The following is a 22,982-nucleotide window of genomic DNA, read 5'->3' as shown; positions in this document are numbered from 1 at the left end:
TACAAATGACACTGAATAGTAGGAATGACCCTCTTGCATTAACTAATGGAACACATGGGATTGGGAATTCTCACAGAATTGACCAAATTAGATGTAAATTACAATAAAATTAAAAAATTATGTGGGACTATTTAACTTAAGTTAACAAATAATACCCTATTGTTAGCGTAACTCTTTTATCTCACAAAATTGACCATTTCAGATGTATATAGCAGTGAAAATATACAAATTCTTTCGAGTATTAAAAGTATACTATTCTTGGATTCACCTGCTGCTGCTCGAAGCTTCGCTTCTACATTTGGAAAGCAATATATCAACATCTCTGTTTACACCGAAGATCTGTTGACTAACTGTCAAGAGGCAAAATTCAAAGCAGTGTGTAAGAGCAGTGCGCATGCTCACACTGAAGAGGCCGCTCAACTTCTGTTCTCCGCGCGCTGGATTCGCCATAACTGGAACCGGGGATTCGGTTTAGGGCTCACGGAGGTAAGATACTGGCCATATATCACTTGTAGCAGGCAACGCTGTATTTGCGCTGCACATAACTACTTTATAACCACTTTATGCGAAGTATGACTGGGGCTTTTTGCCAAGAATGATCTGAAGCGCTAGCTAATAGGACACGCCTATAGGACAGGAGCGTGTACGGGCCGCGCGAGGGTCTCCGCTCATATGGCGCTGGGGTATTTTTAGATCGGAACGAGATCGCGTTTGCTCCAAGTTCGCCGGTGGTGGTTGCTATCCACCTCCGAGTCGATATTCAGAAAACCACAGCCACTTCACCGTAAAACACAACTTTTCTTCATGAGCGTTTAGCCGGCGAGCTCGTTGTAGACAGACAGCCTAGTGTTAGCACGTCTGCGGCTAAAGCTACAATGAATCAGTCCACAGAGAGGCCAGTCAAAGCTAGCTGGTAGTCATAGCACTGTGATTTTTAATGGCTGGGAATTGTCCAGATCAAACAATGGGTGTAGTTTGACTGGTGTGATTTTTTACAGATAATTCAGAAGCCTATAACGTTACATATTCACAGTGATTGATTTGTATATGCAGTTATTAGCTTACATCCAGCTAGAGCTAAAATCATCTTTATAATGACGATCCAAATGCCTTTCTTTATTAGTCATTGATGGAAGAATCATTTTAATTGACTTCTTTGACTTGTCGATTTGACAGGAATCAAAGCAGTTTGATTAGTTAATGTTAGCTATGGTGACCTACTACTGTCAGCTGCTCCAACTATCGTTAACTAAAGGAGCGTTGTGGCCCACAACCACGAAAGTGACTATTCAGTTGTTTTTCAACTAAAAGAGTTCAGAGAAATTGATGTTTTTTGAGTTTGAATGATTAAGTGAGTCATAGTCCAAGCACGTGATATGTAGCCAGTCAAAACTGCTGACAAATCCGTATGGGTGGAGCAGGAGCTGAGTTGAAAGAGTTCAGAAATACCAAAACAATTAAGTCATCTGTTTAAGCTATAAAGTTTTAAAGTTACCATAAAATTAAAATGGATGATTAAGGATTTTATGGAATATTGCAGTTTTTGTTATGAGTTATTTGTCCATACCATCATTTTAAAGTGAAAGTGCCCTCTTAAAGAAATAGTTCTTTTAAAAATGAAACTTTGTATTGAATTAACCTTGGCTTAAATCATCTAAGACAGGGATGCCCAAACTTTTCGTATAAAGGGCCTAAAAACTATCATTGAGAGCTGAGGACTAAAGTTAAATACACTAAATTATATTACTATTAAGTTGCCAAGGGTAATTTCCTATTTCTTTTAGAAAACATTACTTTAAATGGTATTAACTAATGCAGTAGAACATTTAAAATGATATGTCATGCAATAAAAACATAAACAATCACAATTGTAACACATTGGAGTTCACAATGCTGAATAGTTTGCCTTGATTTGTCCTCTATATGTCGGGTGACAGTATGTACATTTAAACTAAATCTGATTAATTCTCACCATTTAATTGAAACATTTAATTTAGCTTTTAACAATAAACAAACAAAAGGCTACATTAGATTAGAAACGACATTATCTAAAACAGGGGTGTGCAAACTTGGTCCTGGAGGGTTGATGTCCTGCACAGTTTAGCTCTAACTTCCTTTACACGCCTACCTGGAAGATTCTAGTACACCTAGGCTGTTTCTCAATATGGGTTCTTCAGCGGTCTTGCTGTTCTGCAGCGGTCGTGTTCTCGTGCAACGTCATCATCAGCTGCCTAAGTTCAGTTCCAATACTCAAGACCGCAAGTACGGAGGATGTGTGAAACTTCCCGGATGTGATCTTGATATGGAGGATGCAACGATGCAGACTTGAGCACCAAACTCGCTCTGGAAGTCCCAGAAGTCATTGCGGCTGGAGGTGGAAAGCGCTGCATTTTATTTAGATTTATTATTAAAGTTCAGAGATATCACTTATTTACCTCAGGAGTTTCCCTAAATGAAACGGTGAAAGTAAACATTACCATGGACATCTTAATAAAGGAATAAACACATTAAGGGTGTTTGTTTGCTAAAATTCGTATTAAAATCAGTTTTATTTATATTGTGCAACATATATTTATAATGTTTTTATGCAAAGTATATATTTTGAAAAGGGGAAAAACAATAAATCGTTGTATGAAGGCTGAAATGTTTAAATAATTTACCATTTAAAACACGTGAAGGTCATGTGACCATCAGGAAGAACGCAGCATCTCAATTCTCAAAGGACGCGTTCTCTGCCCTGGTGGTCTCCTGAGTTCGTTCTTCCGAGGACATCTGGCAAGACCGGTCTCTGCGTTCTTGGAATTGAGAAACAGCCCTAGAAAGAGCTTAATTAGCTGGTTCAGGTTTGTTTCTTTTGGGTTGGAACTAAAATATGCAGGATACCGGCCCTCCAGGACTGAGTTTGGGCACCAAACTCCAATCCTTGTTGATTCATTAAGTAACTACTGTGGGTGCTTTTTAAAGTATAATAATGCAAAAAAAAAAAAAACTCATAGAGGCAAAATAAATACCAACAGCTCCTGTTGATGCATTGATGTATGAATCAAAATGCTCAGGTAACCTTAAGGCCCGTGCACAGAGATGTTTTTGCTCACATTTTCCAACGTCTTTTAACGCCTTATGACTAAATAAAGGGCGTCAATGTGATCGTGCACACCAACGTACAAAACGCTAGGCGTAAAAGCATAATTTTTAAAGAAATGCCTCATGCTCAATTTTTAGTTTTGACACGCCGAGTCAAAACCTTCTCCACCAATCAGATTTTCACTTTTGTTCATGTGCACGGAACTGCTGAAGTTACAGTAAACAGCACTTGGAGGTGCTCAGGCACAAAACTGTCATTGTGAGCACATATTGAAGAAGATGCACAGATGCGATATGAACGTGGAGCTGCTTATTGGCCTAGTGAACAATAATCATTTCTTTATTACTGGAGCTGCTACTTTAACTATGCATAACAACAAGCGTGTCAACTTTGTCTTCTTATTCTGTGTTACAAGTGGGTGTTAGAAGCTTAAAGTTGAGTAGCGCCATCTAACGTCAAGGAGTGATTTTGCATACTCTTCTGCTTGACGCCAGTGGAAATCACTTGGGTTTGAACCCAGAATAACGTCTTGAAAAATGCTGACAATAAACGCAAATGAAAAGCGTCCCGGTGTGTATGAGCCTTTACATTAGGTCCTGAGTGTGTTCATGAAAGTGTACATTTTGTCACATAATTGCACTGTTACTGTTTTCACAGTGCATACTCATCCATGAGCAGTCAATGTTGTAATTGATGTTTAGTTTCGTGCTTAGACTGATTATTTTGATTGAACACATGTAAGTTGTCGGTGTAAACTGTCTGGATTATTCATTTTGTGATTTTGTTGTTTAAATTTTGTTCTTATACAATATCTGGCATATTGTCAGGAAATGAATAAGGTGAATACATTATTTTGCTAGCATGTTTAGCCTGTGTTTCTTACACAAATAAACTACAATTTTGAATATTCAGATATTTTGATTATTCAGATTCCACTTGAGATGACTGCTGTCTGTCTTTTTACATCTGTAGAGGGATGTAACGGTATTGTAAATACCGTCATACCGCAATTTTAATTTTTTTTGATATTACCGAAGTTGCATGACTCAGTAAAACTATAGGTCTTCTGAGAAAATTTGCTCAGGCGAATGAAGCGAACGGGAGGTAGCGAAAACTACAATTCCCACCAGCCCATGCTTGACCATCATCCCTTGCGGTCTGTTGTCGCTACAGATCCAGTAATGCGGAAATGGAGTGTGCTGCTAGAAGCGGGGATGAAAAAGAGCTGAAAAACTCTAAAGCGGGTGTTGTCGACGCGCGCGTACTGAATAGCGGTGTTGTCGCGCGCGTACTGAATAGCAATCTGAACAGCACACTGGTCAGGTTGATGCAGACATGAGACCTCTATCTCACTCATGGTTTGTCCTCTCAAGTGGGGGAAAGACAATGCACAACGTTACCCACTGCTGTCAACCTGGGCCAAGTCATATCTCTCTTGTCCCGGAAACCTCAGTCCCAAATGAGAGGGTTTTTTTCTGTTGCAGGGGACATTGTAAATGCCCAGAGATACCAGCTTTTACCAGATTATATTTATATGATAATTTTCCTTTAAACCCATCTCTATCTAAGTGAGTGAGTAATTAAATGTTGAATGTGATGAGTTTTCAACAATACTAAATTGAAACTTTATTTTTTTTACATGGTTTAATATTTTTTTGTTATTAAAATTGAAGTTCCTGTTTCAAAGCTTACAGATAGATGGCTAATTTGTATGTCATTGACACTTTTGGCACTTTTTTGGAGTATTTTCATAAGTTTTGTTTTTCCTGTAAATGATTCAATAAATACCATACCGTGACATTCATACCGAGGTATTACCGAACCGTGAAATTCTGATACCGTTACATCCCTAGTAGATATGTGTGAAATCAATTTGAGCTTAAAACTGTTACAGCATTGCATCATGATCTTGGTTTGATTCATTTCTGAATGTTCCTTTCATGATCTAGTTTAACATGTTATAACACACAATTCGATTCACGTCATTACATCACTGCGCTATCCACATTTCCCCTGGAGTTTCATGTTGTGTGGGCAAACTTGATCCTGGAGGGCCAGTGTCCTGCATAGTTTAGCTCCAACCCTATTCAAACATACCTCCTAGAGAGTTCAAGTGATCTTGAAGACACTGATTAGTTTGTTCAGGTGTGTTTGACTAGTGTTGGAACAAAACTCTGCAGGGACATTGGCCCTCGAGGATCAAGTTTGCCCATCCCTGGTATAGACTGTCCTGTTGCACAATGCGACGAAAATCTTACATGACAGCAATAGTTTGATTGTGGTGTTCACATGTCTGTACTGCACTTCAATAATGCAATTAAAATTGCCATACTCCACGTGTTAATCCAATTTCTGTTTAGTTTGATAATGACATTAGTCGGATTAAGGTAATCAAAAATCGCTGTTTACGAGGTAGACTTTTGATGAGAATATTGTAATTGTATTAAAATCTGATTGTTGGTATCCATGTAAACGTACTCATTGATCACAAGTCAGATCGCACCTGTTGAACAATCAGGGTTCTGCTCATATCAGTCATCCATCAGAATGCAGCAGCTCTGTGTGGTTTCAACAGTATGTCGCTGTTATATTATTTTCTAATTTTGAGCAAGAACCAGTGGTATTTTGTTCTTTTAACCAAATTTAATTAGACATTTCTTCTCTCCAGTATAACTCGCGATTTATTCTGAAAGATATTTAAAAAAAAGCATTGCTATTTTCCTGCAGTGTGTGTAATAATGATAATAATCTCATACTGTGATAAAGCCTGGATTGCCTTCACACCAAAAGTGAAATATGAAAGAAAACTCTTCATTTAGCCAATCTTGTACTGATTGATTGGGCATGAATTCCTACCCATAAACCCAACTATAACTGCAAATTATTCCCAAAATCAAAGGGGAAAAATAGTTGGACAATCATGTAAAAGTGCAGAAACCAAACAGTAAGATTAAACCGAACATCAACTGTAAACATATTTCTTTATTCTGATTGGCTAATTGGAATGTTGTTCCAGGATCAACATAGATGTTAATCCAGGAACATGTTTTTGTTGGTAAAAGCAGGTTGGCAGTTCAGCTATGCCCAAATAAACCAAACTAGTGGAGAAAAACACTTTAAATATTACTTATAGTCATCATAAATCCCTGTATGAACCATAAATAAAAAGCAAATCTAAACAAATGAACGTGATTAAAAACACAACACACATACATTTGTTTGGCCTGTACAAAAAACAGAAGGTAAATCGCCTTAAGTATCAGCAATCAACATAGAAACTTTACCTTAAGAATCGTATTGATAAGACTAACACCGTCAGATGAGAACAAAACCTGAATTAAATTAACTGTCTTCTGTAAAACTGTTGAATTGCATCTTTGACACTTTATTGAACTGAGTTGAGCTTAATAAAGTTATTGCTGTCTTTTGAAAACTGCTTATAGCTGGACATCTTTTAAAATAATGAACTGCAATTACTGATTTGAACTGAACCAATGAAAACAATGGAAATAGGCCTCAATAAGCCATCTAGATTGTTAACTTTGAGTATCAAGTCTGAAATTGCTGGTCCTTCTTGCTATAAGCTGAAGCATTGCATCTTAAAAATATATGTGAACTGTACTGCCTGTACTCAGTCTGTCTTAATGCATTGAGTCATTTCTTCTGTCTCCACCAGTGCCTGTAGCAGGGTGAATCAGAATGGGAGACAAGCCGATTTGGGAACAAATAGGATCCAGCTTTGTGCAACATTACTATCAACTGTTTGACACAGACAGGACTCAACTTGGATCAATATATGTAAGTGTTTTTTGCTGTTGTTGTTCAGGAGGATTCTTCTTTGACTAGTCCTTTAGCAGAGAGAGAGAGAGAGATTTGCCAACTTGTTTTTGTATAGCTATCATGAGGGTTTTTAAAGGTTCACTTGGTTTATGTCTTGGAGGGTAGCAAGCAAGTTTTTCAGTGTCTTTTCAGCCCAGAAATGTGTGGCTCTGGATCACAAAACCTCTTAATCTTATGTTGCACAGGTATATTATTGTGAATAGGAATTAGAGCTGCACGATTCTGGCTAAAATGAGAATCACGATTTTTTTTTTGGGTTAAAATAAAGATCACGATTCCTCACAATTCTGTAGATGTAAAATAAAGGTTAATATGAGTCGGCAATTATTATTGTTTTTTTCTCAAACATATGGTTAGACAACAATAATAATATTATGTGTAGGTCTACTGGTTTCTATAAGTAATTCTATTCTACTTATGATAATTCTGATGTTGAATTATGTTGAGAAATATGCTTGCAATCATTGACAACAATATTAGACCTTTAAATTCTCTGGTAAAATCAACATTATATAGGCTAGAGTAGTTATACTGCCACTGTAAACATTTATTTTTATGCACAACTGTGAGTTCGCTATGAAAGAAAAAAATATATCAAATGCTTGTCATGATCATAACTCTAAAATGCGATATGATTATTTTAATGATGTGCACGCTTTCTGTTTCATTTTCACTGCTAAATGCGGTTCATACTTCACACGCAACTCTCAAACTATCACTCTGTCCCACAAACTCAATACTATTTACAACTTTATTACCTGTTACTCACAGCAGTTTCTGTTCACTAAAGGAGACGCGTGTGCGTCTATCATTAAGTAGGGCGCGTGCCCGCACTACAGCTCACATCACGTGTGATTTCCCGGCCACGAATACAGCATTATATGAAGACAAAAATGACATATTTAGGTGAATTATACCTTATAAATACAGTATGTGACTCTTTCAACATCATTTGGAGGTGTCCATGTCGCAGTGCAATGTATGTGAAAGAATGAAAAGACTCGTGCAGCCCGCTTTGCTTATTCCTTGAACTTGAAAATATGATTGGCAGAAATGCTGGATTAAGATCGTCTGACTCTAGGGGGTCAAATCGAGATGGCGATCTTTTTACGATAAATTGTGCAGCCCTAATAGGAATGCAACAATTATAGATTTTGGTTGTACGGTTATAGTCTGTGGATTAATCACGGTTATCACAATTATTTTGCATTCATTAATTTCAAAACACTACTAGTTCAAAACAAAAAAATAACATAAAATCTCCATATTTTAAAGTGTTATTTATTGTTGCTCAGTAATTAATTAATACAGCACAGAATAGTAATAAAAACAAATAATAGTCCATTCATCTTTTTTTTTTACTTAAAATGAGTGAAAAAATGTTTTTGCCATTTAAATATAAGTAATATTTTACACTGAAAATAAATAACAGAACAATGAATGAATAAAAATTTTAATAAAAAATGTATTTGTCTAAGCTATTAGCTAAGTATTTCCCTTTTAAAGAGGACAAATGTAGTCAAAGGCTGCTGAATCTAAAAGAGTATCTGCGATACCGGCTCAGCATCGTGTTGTCTATTGGCCATCGGCATCGTCTATCGGCCCAACCCTAGGAACAACACGATATGTTAACGGCCGCCATAATTTGTGATCACCAGCAGTTTATCTTCTTGCAGTACAGATATGCTGAATTGACCTTATTTGTTGTCATGGGTTGCTGATATATTCCTTGCCAGTTTGTGGATCCTTCATTTGGGCCTTTTCTCCTATGCAAAGAAATTTTCCAAGATGTCTGCTTCTTAATTATTTTGCTGCTTGTGGGTTAAATTTTGGTGCTCAAGTGATTGAGATGTAAGCGAGAGAATACGTTCATTTTGCAAAATAAAATATTTTTTAAAAATAAAAGATCATTCTACTCGGATAATAAATAAAATGAAAATAATTAATGATTTCTTGTGCGGTCCGGTACCAATTGATCCACGGGTGGGTGCCAGTCCGCGGCCCGGGGGTTGAGGAGTATTTTTTAATTTAGTATTTTTTTACTCTCTTTGGAGTAGATATGTGTATATTCCATACAAAGCATGAAGCTGATCAGTCCAGTTTGTCACGTGACTCGTGGTGCGCTCAACTAGGCCACCTGGAAAGCTCTCCACACTCAAAAAAAAAAGGTTTGCTGTTTGTTCAAAATACTTACAGTTAAAGTCAGAATTATTAGATAATATTTTTTTCTTCTGAAGAAAGTCTTATCTGTTTTTAAGTTTAAGTTTTTAAAATCCATTTTAAGGTCAAAATTATTAGCTCCTTTCAGCAATTTTTTTCCTATAGTCTACAGAACAAACCATCATCATACAATAACTTGCCCAATTACCCTAACGTGCCTAGGTAACCTAATTAACCTAGTTAAGTTTTTAAATGTCACTTTAAGCTGTATGGAAGTGTCTTGAAAAATATCTAGTCAAATATTATTTACTGTCATTATGACAAAGATAAAATAAATCAGTTATTAGAAATTAGTTATTAAAGCTATTATGTTTAGAAATGTGTTGAAAAATCTTCTCTCCATTAAATAGAAATTGGGAAAAAAAAAATAAACGGGGGCTAATAATTCTGACTACAACTGTATTTAAAATACTATCTTGATTTTTTAAGTGGCAATCTAATTGTTTTACGTTCAATCCACTTAAATTTGTAAAAACTAATAAGTTAACTTAATTTCCTCATGTTGTCCTAACACAAATCTATTGTTTACCTTTGCGATTCATTATCCATGAGGAATTAAAGAGCGGTTAATAGTGAAACCAGTAAATCATTGCATTTCCTATTTTTGAATATTTTCTTTTTTATTATCAGAATTGTCTTTTTTATAGCAAAAATTATTAGAAATGTAAGATTCATGAAGTTTCATGAAGACACTTTCAAAATTGTGATAAGCTGCAGCATTTTATTTTAACAATCTTTTCAATATGAACTATATTTTTGTAATTTTTTAAAAACTTAATTTTCGATTACTTGCTTAAAAAAAGATTTTACTCAGATTTTTCTCAGATTCCAGGTTTACAAATTGTTGTATCTTAACCACATATAACCCTGTCCTAACAATATGTGAATGGAAAGCGTGTTTCTTCAACTATTGTGCAATATATAAATCTCAATTTCCAAAAATTTACTCTCATGGTTTGTACTTGAACTGGAAAAGAGCTTAAAGTGCTCTTACTATTTGAGCTGCATAAAAAAAAAATCCTTGATAAAGATATTTGTATTACAACCCAACAAACAGAGATATAACTGTAATGTTTTGTGCATTGTCTATAGGGCTGCACGATATTGGAAAAAATTGACATTGCGATATTTTTTCCCCTGCGATATATATTGCGATATTATATATATATATATATATATATATATATATATATATATATATATATATATATATATATATATACTTAAAACTAGGGCTGTGACGGTCACCATGACAACCGCGTCACCGCGGTGGTCATTGCCACCTCGGTTGTCCATTGCCACCGGCCGTAGTACGTGACGTCACGCACTTTAAAACAAAAATTACTGTTATGTTGCCAAGTATTACATATCTATTTATATTATTATTACACTGATTAGTAAAGAGCCATTTAGACTATTTGTTAAGTTCTTAAAAATGTAACGTTTAATTGTTATTATTATACAGTTTCAAGCAGTTAAAGTAATTTAATATTTAACTACAATATTTATAAACAGTTTTGTGTTGTTTTATTAACGAAAGTTCAAAAATAAACATGTACGTTTATACGGATGTTTTATTTATTAATATTTAATTAAGTTATTCCTTAATTTTTACATAAAAGGTAAATTAACTTAGGTAGGCTACATTATTTGTTAATGTACCAGATCGAGGAACATGTTTGCCAGTAAATAATGTTCGCACCACTTAAAAAACAAAACAAATGAATAACTTGCGAAAAGGATGCAATAAAAATGCAAGCGCTTAATCATTCTTCACAATCGGATTCGTACGTGCAATAAGCCTAGGCTATATTGCGCCGACAAGAACAAGCCCAAGTCTAGAGAGAGAATTAATGCTAGTTAATATTAATGATTATAAACACGAACTGCGTTGTATGATAAACGCATCACAATGATGTCGTGATCGTTGCTGAAGAACTGATATGTTATCGCCGTCTCCCCAGCCAGGTTTTCATCTGCTTTTTTCCCCCTTCTTCTGGATACATACAATAAAGTATCAGTGCCAGACCAGTGGTTTAAATTATATTTTACTCTCCTGATTTCTTTTCTTTTCATAAAAAAAATAAATAAATGTTTAAAGTTTTGTATTGCATAGCCTATATATTTTTAAAGATTATCATTCAGCCTACCTGCAGCGCATGAGGTTGTGTGCTGGGCAAATCCCCTTTACTCATGCTACCCATTTCATTTATGACACTGTAAACTTGACTTGGCAGGCTGATCATCTTTAAACTCAAAAGGTGTTTTTAACTTGAGACTGCTTCTGCATAATGTGATGTTTCTTATTACAACTGTTAGCGGTGTCAAAATGAAAGCAAACATTAAAAAGGGCTTTGTTTTATCAATTGTATAGTTTAGTTTTAATAATAGCTAATGTATATAATAAATATACATTATATATATATATTATTGATTATTGTGTAGACTACAGTGTTCAACAAAACAATTTTATTAGGTTACTCTAATAGACCAAATCCCTAACTGAAAAACGAATGTGAAAATGACAGGCAGTTGAGTCTTTGCTAAAATTATTTTAACAACAAATTTCTTTTGCTTTTTTTCCCCTTTAGAGATCAAAAGAGCTGTATTTAAAGAATTATTTCACTAAAACATGAATTGAATGCCCAGTTCTTTCCCGTGTGAGTTTAGTGCGCCTCCGCCGCGTCCGCGTTTTTAAGGTTACAGGTGCACCCTGACCTAACGCGGGGACCAGATCTCTGTATTGCTTTAATTTCTCAATTTTCATAACTGCATTGCATTTTCTTATGGTAAAATATCAAAATTTCTGTTCTGAAAGTAGTAGGAATGACGGGAGTGTTAGTAATTAATAACAGAAAGAACTTTCACTTTTGAGTGAACTTCTGTCACGTGTTATTTTAGTATGATAAAATAAACAAAAATAGTAATGCAGAAAAGTATTTTTCGCTCTGCCAAGCCTTCTCTGTTGCTATATAGAGAAGCAGCCTGCTCAGTCTCCTTACCCCGGCCCCACCCCGCCCACCGACTCCTGAACGTCTCACTCACTCACGCGGGCATGCACTGCGGTCTCATGAGGAAACGCAGCTTTTTGATATAATGTTTTTCTTGTTCCCAAATACAAATAATTCATCAAGTATTGTTTGAAATAAGTATTCGTAAAAACACGCTATTCCTGCTTTTCTGAATACCGTATTCCGGTTCGGCTCCACCCATAATATATATATAAATTTTTTATTTATTTTTTATTTTTTTGCTTTGCATCGCACCCTCCTGCGATCTGACTATCGCGGATGCGCACATCGCGATTCCGATGCTGAAACGATATATCGTGCAGCCCTAATTGTCTACTACTGCGAGTGCCCCTGTTCAGTTATTGTCATTTTTCCATAATAGATAATATAGCATAGTAGGTGTATAATTGTATTTAACTGACCACAGCATTGCTTCACTTTCTACATAATGATCTCTTAAGCTACAAACTCTTTTTCTGTCATCTTAGATTGATGCATCATGCCTTACGTGGGAGGGTCAGCAATTCCAGGGAAAAGCGGCAATTGTCGAAAAGCTTTCCGTAAGTATTTTGATCTATATTGTTAAAATTTAGAGGTTGATATAAAGTTCTTTCTTGTTTCCTTTTTGTTCTTGGTTAAATTTATTTATTTTTTTAAGTAGAAGGGGCAATTTTCCAACTAAAATGCACCAATGTTAAAATTCTAGCTATTAGTTGGGAAATGTTTTCATGTCATCATGTTTTGTTTATCATTCTGATTCCAATCCAAATTAATTTTTTGTCAAAAATGTACTATTCAAATGGACTATTCTTATGGGAAAAAGTTATCTAACAATACTGCTTTTAAATATTAAGTTTAAATGTGTGTGAAAATTTCACCTTAATGTTGTAATAATTTAATTGAGCATGTATGGTTATATAGCAGTGGCATGGTGGTTTAGTGGTTAGCACTGTCACCTCACAGCAAGAAGGTCACTGGCTCGAGTCCCAGCTGGGCCAGTTAGCATTTCTGTGTGGAGTTTCCATGTTCTCCCCATGCTGGTGCGAGTTTCCTCCGGGTGCTCCAGTTGCCCTACAGTCCAAAGACATGCGCCATATGAATTAAATAATCTAAATTGCCCATTGTGTGTGTGTGTGTGTGTGTGTGTAAATGTGAAAGTGTATGGGTGTTTCCCTGTACAGTAGTTGCAGCTGGAAGGGCATCCACTGCGTAAAACATATGCTAGAATTTTTTTTTTGTTTTTTCTCTGTTTCAGAGCCTGCCCTTCACAAAAATAGCTCACAGCATAACAGCACAAGACCACCAGCCCACCCCTGATAGCTGCATATTGAGTATGGTAGTAGGCCAACTAAAAGTAAGTATTTTATTAACATTCTATCATAGCAGCGCTTGAGATGAACACTTTTGCCAAATATATACGTGATTGAGAGAGCATTTTCCCCATATGAAACGCATAAAATCACCTTAGTCCCATTATGAACGACAGCAGCCGCGGATGTTTTAAGCCTCTTTTGATTGCCCTCTCGCACCACATTACGTCACTTGGTTGTGCGTAAATTTCACTGCCAATTTCAGAGTTGTGTGTTTGTCTATCAGGCGGATGATGACCAGGTGCTGGGCTTCCACCAGACCTTTCTGTTGAAATGCATCAACACTGCCTGGGTTTGCAGCAATGAAGTCTTCAGGCTTGCCCTGCACAACCTTTGAGCTCAAAGACTCTCGGTGGTCACATGGCCTTTCCTTCTTCTCTTAAAGTCTGTAAGGACTAGTGAGCGCTTGGGTTTACGTGCACTGTACAAGCCGCTTTGCTAATGGCTTCAAACTGTCTTCAGATCAAGCGTCTGTGTGGTTTTATTATGGTGGAAATGCATTGCCATAATGAGTTTGTCGATGCTGGTTTGCCTGCTGTGTGTTTACTTTCACATTGGCAGCAACAAACACGCCCGAAATTCGTTCATTTGCAGTAAGAGTTGGACAATTTTTTGTGATTATGAATGTGTTTAATGTGACAAAATAGAAATGTGTAGTGACTAACAATCATCTTTTGCTTTAAAGAGATAGTTCACACAAAAATATCAATTCTGAAATCATATACTATTTCTAAACCTGATTGGGTTTTGTTGAACTCAAAGGAAGGTATACTGAAGAATGTTGGAAAAAGTTACCATTTACTTCCATAGTAACTTTTGTTTCTACTATGGATATAATGGCTGCTATTTTCCAAAATTGTTCCAGAATATATTGTTTTGTGTGCAACAAACACTCCACATCCAGACTGACGTGTTTATTAAGTTTCAGAAAAATGGTCCCTGTCCACACTATTCAACCTAAAACACATGCTCCATGAACATTCACACTCACTGGGAACGTGCATATTTTGCCAGCATCTGTACTTGCTGATTGTATAATGGTTAAATGAAAGTGTCTTGACGAATTAGGGAATGATGCACAATTGTCCAGAAGACCAGTCAGAGAGGATAGACACGTCCCTGTTTTCAAAAGTTTGTGTGTTTTAAGGCTGATTTATACTTCTGCGTCAAACGCCAACATATGCTACGGCGCTGACGCATAGCCCTTCGCCGTGGCCGTCGGCGTCGCTGACGTGCACCTCTCAAAAATTGTAACTACACGTCGCAACGACGCGTAGCGCAAGCTCTGTGATTGGTTGGCTTGGTAGCGCTGACGAGTCTGGGCGGGACCGAGAGCCGCGTGAATGGCGCGAGCTGGACACGAGTCCAATGGAGCGATTGTTTACAAGTGTGGAGTCCTGTAAAGGAGCTCCGGATGGAAAGTTTTGTTTTGTGTTTACCTCATAGTTAAAAATCTTGCACGTCAGCCAGTTCCTGCCTCAAAATGAGCGAGTTTGAGCCACTAGTACATCCCGGAAGTGTTCAGGCAGGCCCGGCGCTACGGGGGGGCAAAGGGGGGCATTGCCCCCTCAGAAAGAATTTGTGCCCCCCCATTTTGATTGTTCACTCAAAACAAAAGTTTTAAAATATATGATATAGCAATTAAATTATGAAAATGGTGAGATTAAAGCTCCTATATAGTCCAGAGATCCAACACGTTTTCTTGTGAGATCAGGCTGAGAGATCCGGTCCGCGCGTCAGGTCAGGTGCGCCCGTAAATAACGGCCTTTAAAACGCGCACACGACGATGGAGGCGCACTCAACTCACAAAGGAGAAAAGTGGGTGACATGAGACAAGCAGCTTAATTCATTACATGCTTTGGTTAACTAATTCTTTAAAGACAACTCTCTTGAGCTCTAAAAGGAAGAAACGCAGAAGAAATTTGCTGTTAAAGAGACGCAACTGCCAGTCATTTTCACATTAGTTATTCGGGAAGATGTAGCCTAATAAAAATGTTTTATTAAAAATAAATAGTTCACCGCACAGTCACACAGTAGGCTACACTATAAATAATATTTTAATTTATTCATTTACATTATTATTATTATTATTATTATTATTATTATTATTACTATTATTACAATTAAGCTAAAATTGACAAAACGCAGAACCCTTTGAATGTTTGCTTTCATTTTGCTAAAAAGCTCACTTTTACCGTTGTGTAGAGAAACATCCCATTATGCAGCAGCAGTCAAGGTATAACACATAATAAATGCCTTTTGCGTTCAAAGATGATCGGCCTGCGAAGTTAAGTTTGTAGTGTTATAAATAGAATATATTGCTTAAGTGGATTTACCGCAGATCAACCGAGAAACCTCTCACATGCTGCAGGTAGGCTGGATGATAATCTTTTAAAATATGTAATTTAGGCTATACTGCTATTTGCTCATGCAAAATTAAACAACATAAAATATATTGTAGATCTATTTTAAGAGCTAAAATACAGTCAGCATATCGTGTTTGTTTTGACTTGTAGCTCATGGCCCTAAAATGAAAATAACCTGAAAACAAGTTATTAAAATAGGCTTAATAAATAAATAAAATGACGGGTAGGCCTAGCCTAATGGTTTATGATGGTTTACAAATGACAACCGGACAATATCACGAAAAAAATAAACACTTATGATAGCCTAAAATCTTTATTTTTTAAATTTAAAATGATGAAAAAAGTTATATAGCCTGAGTTGCGTGTTATTCGTGACAAACTTTAACCAATTTTCACGGTAATAACTGTGAATTTAGGTATCTTTTTTAGGTAGGCTATTTTTCTGGCCACACTTATGCCTTAAAATGTAACTAAGTAGTTGTTTTAAATGACATTAGATTGTAACATTTAGCTTTTCCCTAACACTGATGTTGCTGGGTAATAGGCCACGTAAAGTTTGATGACTCGGTTAAGCTGATTTCACTATAATTATTTACCGGTTATACGAATCATGTGTGGGCATAATTTGACGTCTTTTCCTAAAACTTTAAACATTCATAGGCCTGTAATTTGAAATAAAATGGAAATAAATAAAAAGAATAACATATGATTTAAAGCACTATTTTGGCATCGAAGCAATGATCCGTCTGCATTATTAAGCGGTATCGTTGCGTTACCGGCATTAATAAAATCAGTAATAGCGAAACTGTGCATATTATTGGTGGAGTTGGTGGAGTACACTACCTGACAAAAGTCGCCTCCTATCCAAGTTTTAGAAACAACAAATAATAACTTGACTTTTAGTTGATAATTTGGTATCAGAAGTGGCTTAAATGGAAAGCAAAGACCTCTAGATTACACTTATTTTACCAAAATAAAATATGATCATGCCTTGATTTTTAATTATTTAATTAGGACAGTAAGGTCTGACTTTGCTTAGACAAAAGTCATCACTTAACAGAAATTATGTACAGTATAAAATATAAAGTCATGGTGCAGTGAGAAAAGAATGAATATTGTGTTTGACTCCCCATGATCTTGGAGGACTGCATCCATACATCTCTGCAAACACTCAAATAACTTATTAATAAAGTCATCTGGAATGGCAAAGAAAGCTTTCTAGCAGGTCTCTCAGAGTTCATCAAAAGTCTTTCGATTCATCTTCAATGCCTCCTTCATTTTACCCCAGACATGCTCAATAATGTTCTTGTCTGGTGACTGGGCTGGCCATCCTAGTGCAGCTTGACCCTCTTTGCTTTCAGCTACTTGAATGTGGATGCTGAAGTATGAGGAGAAGCGCTATCCTGCTGAAGAATTTAATGAACTCTCCTGTGGTTTGTAATGTAATGGGCAGCACAAATGTCTTGATACCTCAGGTTGTTGATGTTGCCATCCACTCTGCTGATCTCTCACACGTCCCCATACTAGAAGTCAAGTTAATATATTTTTTTTTTTTACAACTGGGATCAGCAACAAGACTTTTGTTAGGTAGTGTAGTGTGAACGCCAGGCATAACAATAAAAAAGCCTTTTAAAATGAAAACACACTAGTGGTAACAGCACCTGAGTGTTTACATTTGCTTTTTTAACATTTAAATTTAAATTTTTATGTTCTGTTGACGTTGCTGGTTCTCATATGTTTAATCAGTATGCAAGCACAACCTTTTCAGACCCACACTGAATCTACTTAAACGTATCAACATTTTAAACATCTGAGTATTCTTGTCTGTTATTTTGGTATTTTTTAAATATGCAAAACCAAAGACTAGAATACACAAGAAGTGTCACTCGTATGGTTTTGAATGGGGAAAAGTGTAACGGTCAATATGGTGATTAAAGCCCCGCCTTCTAGTACAGTAGCCAATCATCAATCGCTATAGACTGATGATTCTCTGGGAAAGAGCTCGGACCAGACGTCAGTTTCTGCAGACTTTGTGATTTGAATGTTTAAAAATGAAACTAAATAGACAGTTGTTTAATTGTATTGGTTATTCCTAATGTGTAATTTAATTGTAAGCTTGAATTGCAAGCAGAAAACCTGGAAAAGTTATGGAATATTGACATGGCATTTTCCAGGCCTGGAAAATTTTTGGAAAATTATAAAAACGCACAAAGTTTTGGAAACATCATGGAAAACAGATATCTGTATACTTGAATATAGATTAGTTGTCTTTACTACTTTTCTGTCCTCGGCCAATCACTTACTCTCACATTATTAGTGCTGTGTAAGCATTATCTAAATCAATTTTACATAGATATAAATTAACCTAAAACTAAATAGATTGTTGTGTGTTTTACGATATGCTGTAATAGATTTTAACATGTATTGTTTTTTTACCACGCATATGAAGACATTACATAAAACATTAGGTTATGAAAATTTACTTGAAAGTCATGAAAAAATTATGGAAAAATCATGAAATTTTAATAGTAAAAATGTGTATAAACCCTGAAACTTAAAGTCTCCACCTGGTTCAACATTTTCACTCATTTTATTTTAGCTACTCGGCTGTTTCCGTGTCATCAAATCAAGCTGTTTGTAGTGTTGTTTCATCCTGTGAAGTTATGTTTTGTGTTAGGTTTGTGTTGAGGTTTGGTTTGTGTAGATGTATTTGTCTGTGTTGTCTTCAAATTTCAGTTGAACTACATCGAGTTTGTTGGCTTGTCTTGCACCAGGATTGTGATGGGAATGTTTACAGTGTTTTAATCAAACCAAACCTGCCGAGTGACAACAACACATCCTGAGTATTAGTGCTTCCAATTTAACTTAAGTGTTATTTAGAAGATTGATAAATAGTTGAGAGTACTGTAGCAAACTTTTAGCCTTCATTATCTTCCTATTCGCTTGATGCAACTTGTATCTTTCTGTTACTGTATAAAATGGATAGTTCCATCTAAAAATGTTCTGTAATTAATTTGCCATCAAGTTATACAGAAAATATGTGCGTTGTATTTTTTATTTTTTTTTACTGATTATTAATTTTTTTTTTGTTTAAACAGGTTTTTGGTGATTCATAAAATGCAAGCTTTTAGCCAAAATCTTTAATGTACTTCTAAAGAAAAAAACTTCCTACATTTTTGTCACCTAATTTTTTGGTGAACTATCCTGATAATATGCCTTGAAACCTGCTAAACACATCTTGAAAATGTGCATGTTTCAGTAAATTATTGGTGTCAAGATCGTTCTTCTTGCTAATAAAGTGTTTCACTGTAAACGATTGCCTCCCCTAAAGTCTCCTCTGTTTCTGCTTGGTCTAGGCAGACGATGACCCCATTATGGGATTCCATCAGAGCTTCATCCTGAAGAACATTAACGAGGCGTGGGTTTGCACCAATGACATGTTCCGCCTGGCGCTGCACAATTTCGGTTAAAACGCTCCATGGCTATCAGGAGGGAAGGTGGAGGATGGGGGTTCTGCCCTGATGACGCCCGAACCTGTCAATCGGCCCTTCATTCATCACACTCAAGAGAAACAGCACCGGATTACAGCAGTCAATCACAGAAAACATGCAGGCATATACAGTACTGCCTCTACTCCAGAAAAAGACATGTTTCTTTGCTGAAAGCCCACACAGCCATCAAACGGACCCCCTTTTCCTTCGCCCACCTGCATGATGATGGAGAGCTTAAGTACCAGAGGACGCCCTGACCAGGACAGAAACCTATTAACCTAACCTCGGCTGTTTGATATTTACATTTTAGTTGCAGATTTTGACTTTTTTGAAATAACAACCGTCTTACTGTCTCTCTTTGCTTTAGTACAGAGTGTGTTATCAGCTTGTTTTAAGAATATCCTCCTGGAAAGTTTCTCTGTTTTTGTTTTCGCCCCACATGAAAAATTGGAGTCTCCATACAATGTGATGTCAGGTTGCTCTAGCTATCCAAAGAACAGCATCCTAATTTCCCCTTTCCCCTCAGACCAGTGTGCTTCCCACTTTCTGCTCACTGCTCTCTGTGACAATAATTACCAAGCCACGATACACAATAAAACCTTTGACTTTTTCTTAACAACGTCATCATCTTGTTCATCCCCCTGTCTGCCTTTTTTCCCTCCACTGTGCTTGCCTGTTCATGTTTTTGATACTGCTTCACAGATTATTCTATTGTGAAGTTTATAGATCTGCTTGAGCAGAGCAGAAAATCCTGTTGCTCTTTTGTTTTCTTAATTTAGATGGCCAGTGTTTCCTGAAATAGTTGTCTAGAGTAAAATAAGTGTGTTGGCTTATCTGACAGAACAGATCAAATGCTGATTAGCAAAGGAGTACATGTAATAATTAGTTTTTTTAATGATTTAACCTTAAATCTAAACATGGTAGCATCAATAATTGATGCACATGTTAGAAAAAGGAAAAATTGTAAGTATTTTCTAATGATCGGTCAGTCTAAACATCAGTCAGTTGAATCATGGTTGAAAATGAGTCCTTATGAATCTTCCCTGTGATTTAAAGGGATAGTTCACCCAAAAATTAAAATTCTTTCATTATAGTGCATCCGGAAAGTATTCATAGCTCCATATTTTTTATGTTACAGCCTTATTCCAAAATGGATTAAATTCATTTATTTCCTCCCAATTCTACACACAATACTACATAATGACAATGTGAAAAAAGATTTTTTGAAATGGTTGCAAATTTATAAAAAAAAAAACTGAAAACTCACATGTACAGAAGTATTCACAGTCTTTGCTTAATACTTTGTTGATGCACCCTTGGCAGCAATTACAGCCTCAAGTCTTTTTGAATTTGCTGCCACAAGCTTGGCACTCCTGTCTTTGTGAATTTTTGCCTATTCCTCTTTGCAGTACCTCTCAAGCTCTATCAGGTTGGATGGGAAGCAACGGTGTTCAGCCATTTTCAGATCTCTCCAGAGGTGTTTAATAGGATTTAGGTCTGGGCTCTTTTTGGGCCACTCAAGGACATTGACTGAGTTGTTATGAATCCACTCCATTGAAGTTTTGGCGATGTGCTTTGGGTCATTGTCCTGGAAGATGAATAGCCGCCCCAGTCTGATGTCAGAATGAAGCAGGTTTTCATTCAGAATTTCTCACATTGCTGCATTCATCTTTCCCTCTATCCTGACTAGTCTTCCAGTTCCTGCTGCTGAAAAACATCAAAAACAGCATGATGCTGCCACCACCATGCTTCACTGTAGGGATAGTATTAGCCTGGTGATAAGCGGTGCCTGGTTTTCTTCAACCGTAACGCCTGGCATTCACTCCAAAGAGTTCAAGTTTAGTCTCATCAGACCAGAGAATTTTGTTTCTTATGGTCTGTGAGTCCTTCAGATGCCTTTTGGCAAATTCCAGGTGGGGAGTGGCTTCCGTCTGGCCACTCTACCATACAGGCCTGATTGGTGGATTGCTGCACAGATGGTTGTCCTTATGTAAGGTTCTCTCTCTCTCTCTCTCTCTTAGCTTTTTTATTTTTAATAAATTTGTAACAATTACAAAAATCTATTTTCACATTATCATTATGGGGTATTATGCGCAGAATTTTGAGAAAATACATTAATCCATTTTGGAATAAGGCTGTGACACAAAAAATGTGGAATAAGTGAAGCATTGTGAATACTTGCCGCACACACTGTATTTACTTTTTCTTGTTTCAAACCTGTACAGCTTTCTTCACAATATCCTCTTTTGTGTTCATCAAAAAATAAACTCGTAAACAACTTGAGGGTGAGTAAATAGCGAGTCAATGTTAATTTTTGGGTAAACTATGCCTTTAATTCTTTAATTTACACTCTGTTTAGCTGAGGTTTCAATTTCCTGTATTTCCCTTCATAGAAATGTTCAAAATGTAATGGATGCTGACTTCATAAGTTTGTATGAATGTAAATGTCATTGGGTTTGTAGTGTGGCCAAAGCTGTTATTACCTTCAGTACTGAGGCTTTTATTCTGACGTTCAAGAAGGATCACAAACACATTAGCCTAAAACATAACAGAAATACTAGTTTTCGAGATCACAATCTCTTCATTTTCAAGATGTTTACACTAAAGGAGCTTTGTTCATTGCTTGGGACTAGAAAATCATAGTCCTAAAACTATGAAGGCCTTTGTGCCAAGCGATGGTACAGATATTTTAAAAAGATGTCCTCTGCGTCGTAGCTTTTTGCACTGAAATATCACATCTAGAACATCAGTCACTTTCTCGCAGTATATTTTTGCTGGACAAATTCATGTGTTGTAAACATGTTTGCTGGACCCTGGATAAAGCCGCTCTCAAATGAGGTTTTAGGGGAACAGCAAAATACTTGATTTTCCCAAAAATACAACAGTAATACGATGTGAATAAAGAAACAGACTACTTCAGTTGCCTACATTTATGTGGAAATAAAGGAGATCAAAGTAAAGTGTGATGTTATTGTTATTTCTTTAGGGTTCTTATCATTTTCTTGATAACCATTACAATTATATTGTTTATAACAATAATACGTAAGTACAAATGTATAAATATCAGTAATATTTAAATCATATAGTCTTAAAAATGCAATTTAGTAGTGATGTGGTGCCTTTGAGGTGATTCTCTCCGGAACTGAAGGAAGGCTGCTTGCGGAGGCGGGGGAATGAAATGCAGGGAGCGCTCGGCGGAAGTAGAGGCACGGTTGCAGGCTTTTATGAGGGGCGAGCTCAGACACAGAATTAAACTATTGAGCATTTGACAGTTTCCAACGATTTACTCCCCCCTTCCCTACTTTATGGCTTCCAGTTCCAGCATGGACATAGAGGGTGCGACCCAGCACCTTCGGGACATCCTAAAACTGGATCGTCCGGGAAATTCGGCCGGTAAGTTGCCGGGGAGGGAAGCAGCTTTAGGCCGCGGCGCGATGATGCTGCGCAGCGCCTGATTTCAGCGCGAGCCACCTGACTGAACTCGCTCCAAACCGCGGGACAACGACAATAAGAGTCCATAACTGAAAAATACATTATGTTTTGTGTAACATTGTTAACAAATGGAAGAGGGTAATGTAGCACATAAGGGCTAAAGTCGT

General features: G+C 36.6%; 2 protein-coding genes across 12 annotated transcripts in view; both read left to right on the top strand.

Moving 5' to 3' along the window:
• The first annotated feature begins 372 nt into the window (after positions 1-372).
• nutf2 (nuclear transport factor 2) lies at positions 373-22,343 on the top strand. Of its 6 annotated transcripts, none has more exons than XR_015514258.1 (7): positions 449-486; positions 6,762-6,883; positions 12,645-12,716; positions 13,412-13,510; positions 13,753-13,914; positions 19,249-20,573; positions 21,454-22,343. XR_015514258.1 is itself a non-coding variant. In XM_087291903.1 (7 exons), exons 4-7 carry the CDS (start codon positions 6,785-6,787, stop codon positions 19,360-19,362), a joined length of 384 nt encoding a protein of 127 aa, XP_087148029.1. In that variant the 5' UTR covers positions 449-2,151; positions 2,820-4,053; positions 4,939-5,113; positions 5,290-6,784; the 3' UTR covers positions 19,363-22,343.
• edc4 (enhancer of mRNA decapping 4) overlaps positions 21,451-22,982 on the top strand; it is a 49,012-nt gene continuing 47,480 nt past the window's right edge. For 5 of the 6 annotated variants that reach the window (XR_015514383.1, XR_015514382.1, XM_087292329.1 and 2 more), the window contains exon 1: positions 22,587-22,776. Coding sequence is in view for 4 of the 6 variants with exons in the window: in XM_087292329.1 (XP_087148455.1) it covers positions 22,689-22,776 (88 nt within the window). In the remaining 2 variants the exon portion in view is untranslated. 6 annotated transcript variants of the gene reach the window in all.

The sequence above is a fragment of the Danio rerio genome, chromosome 18 (assembly GCF_052040795.2).
Source record: "Danio rerio strain M-AB ecotype USA chromosome 18, GRCz13ab, whole genome shotgun sequence".
NCBI classification, from domain to species: Eukaryota; Metazoa; Chordata; class Actinopteri; order Cypriniformes; family Danionidae; genus Danio; species Danio rerio.
Note: the sequence above shows the minus strand (reverse complement) of the source record. Positions and strands in the feature narration are given on the sequence as shown.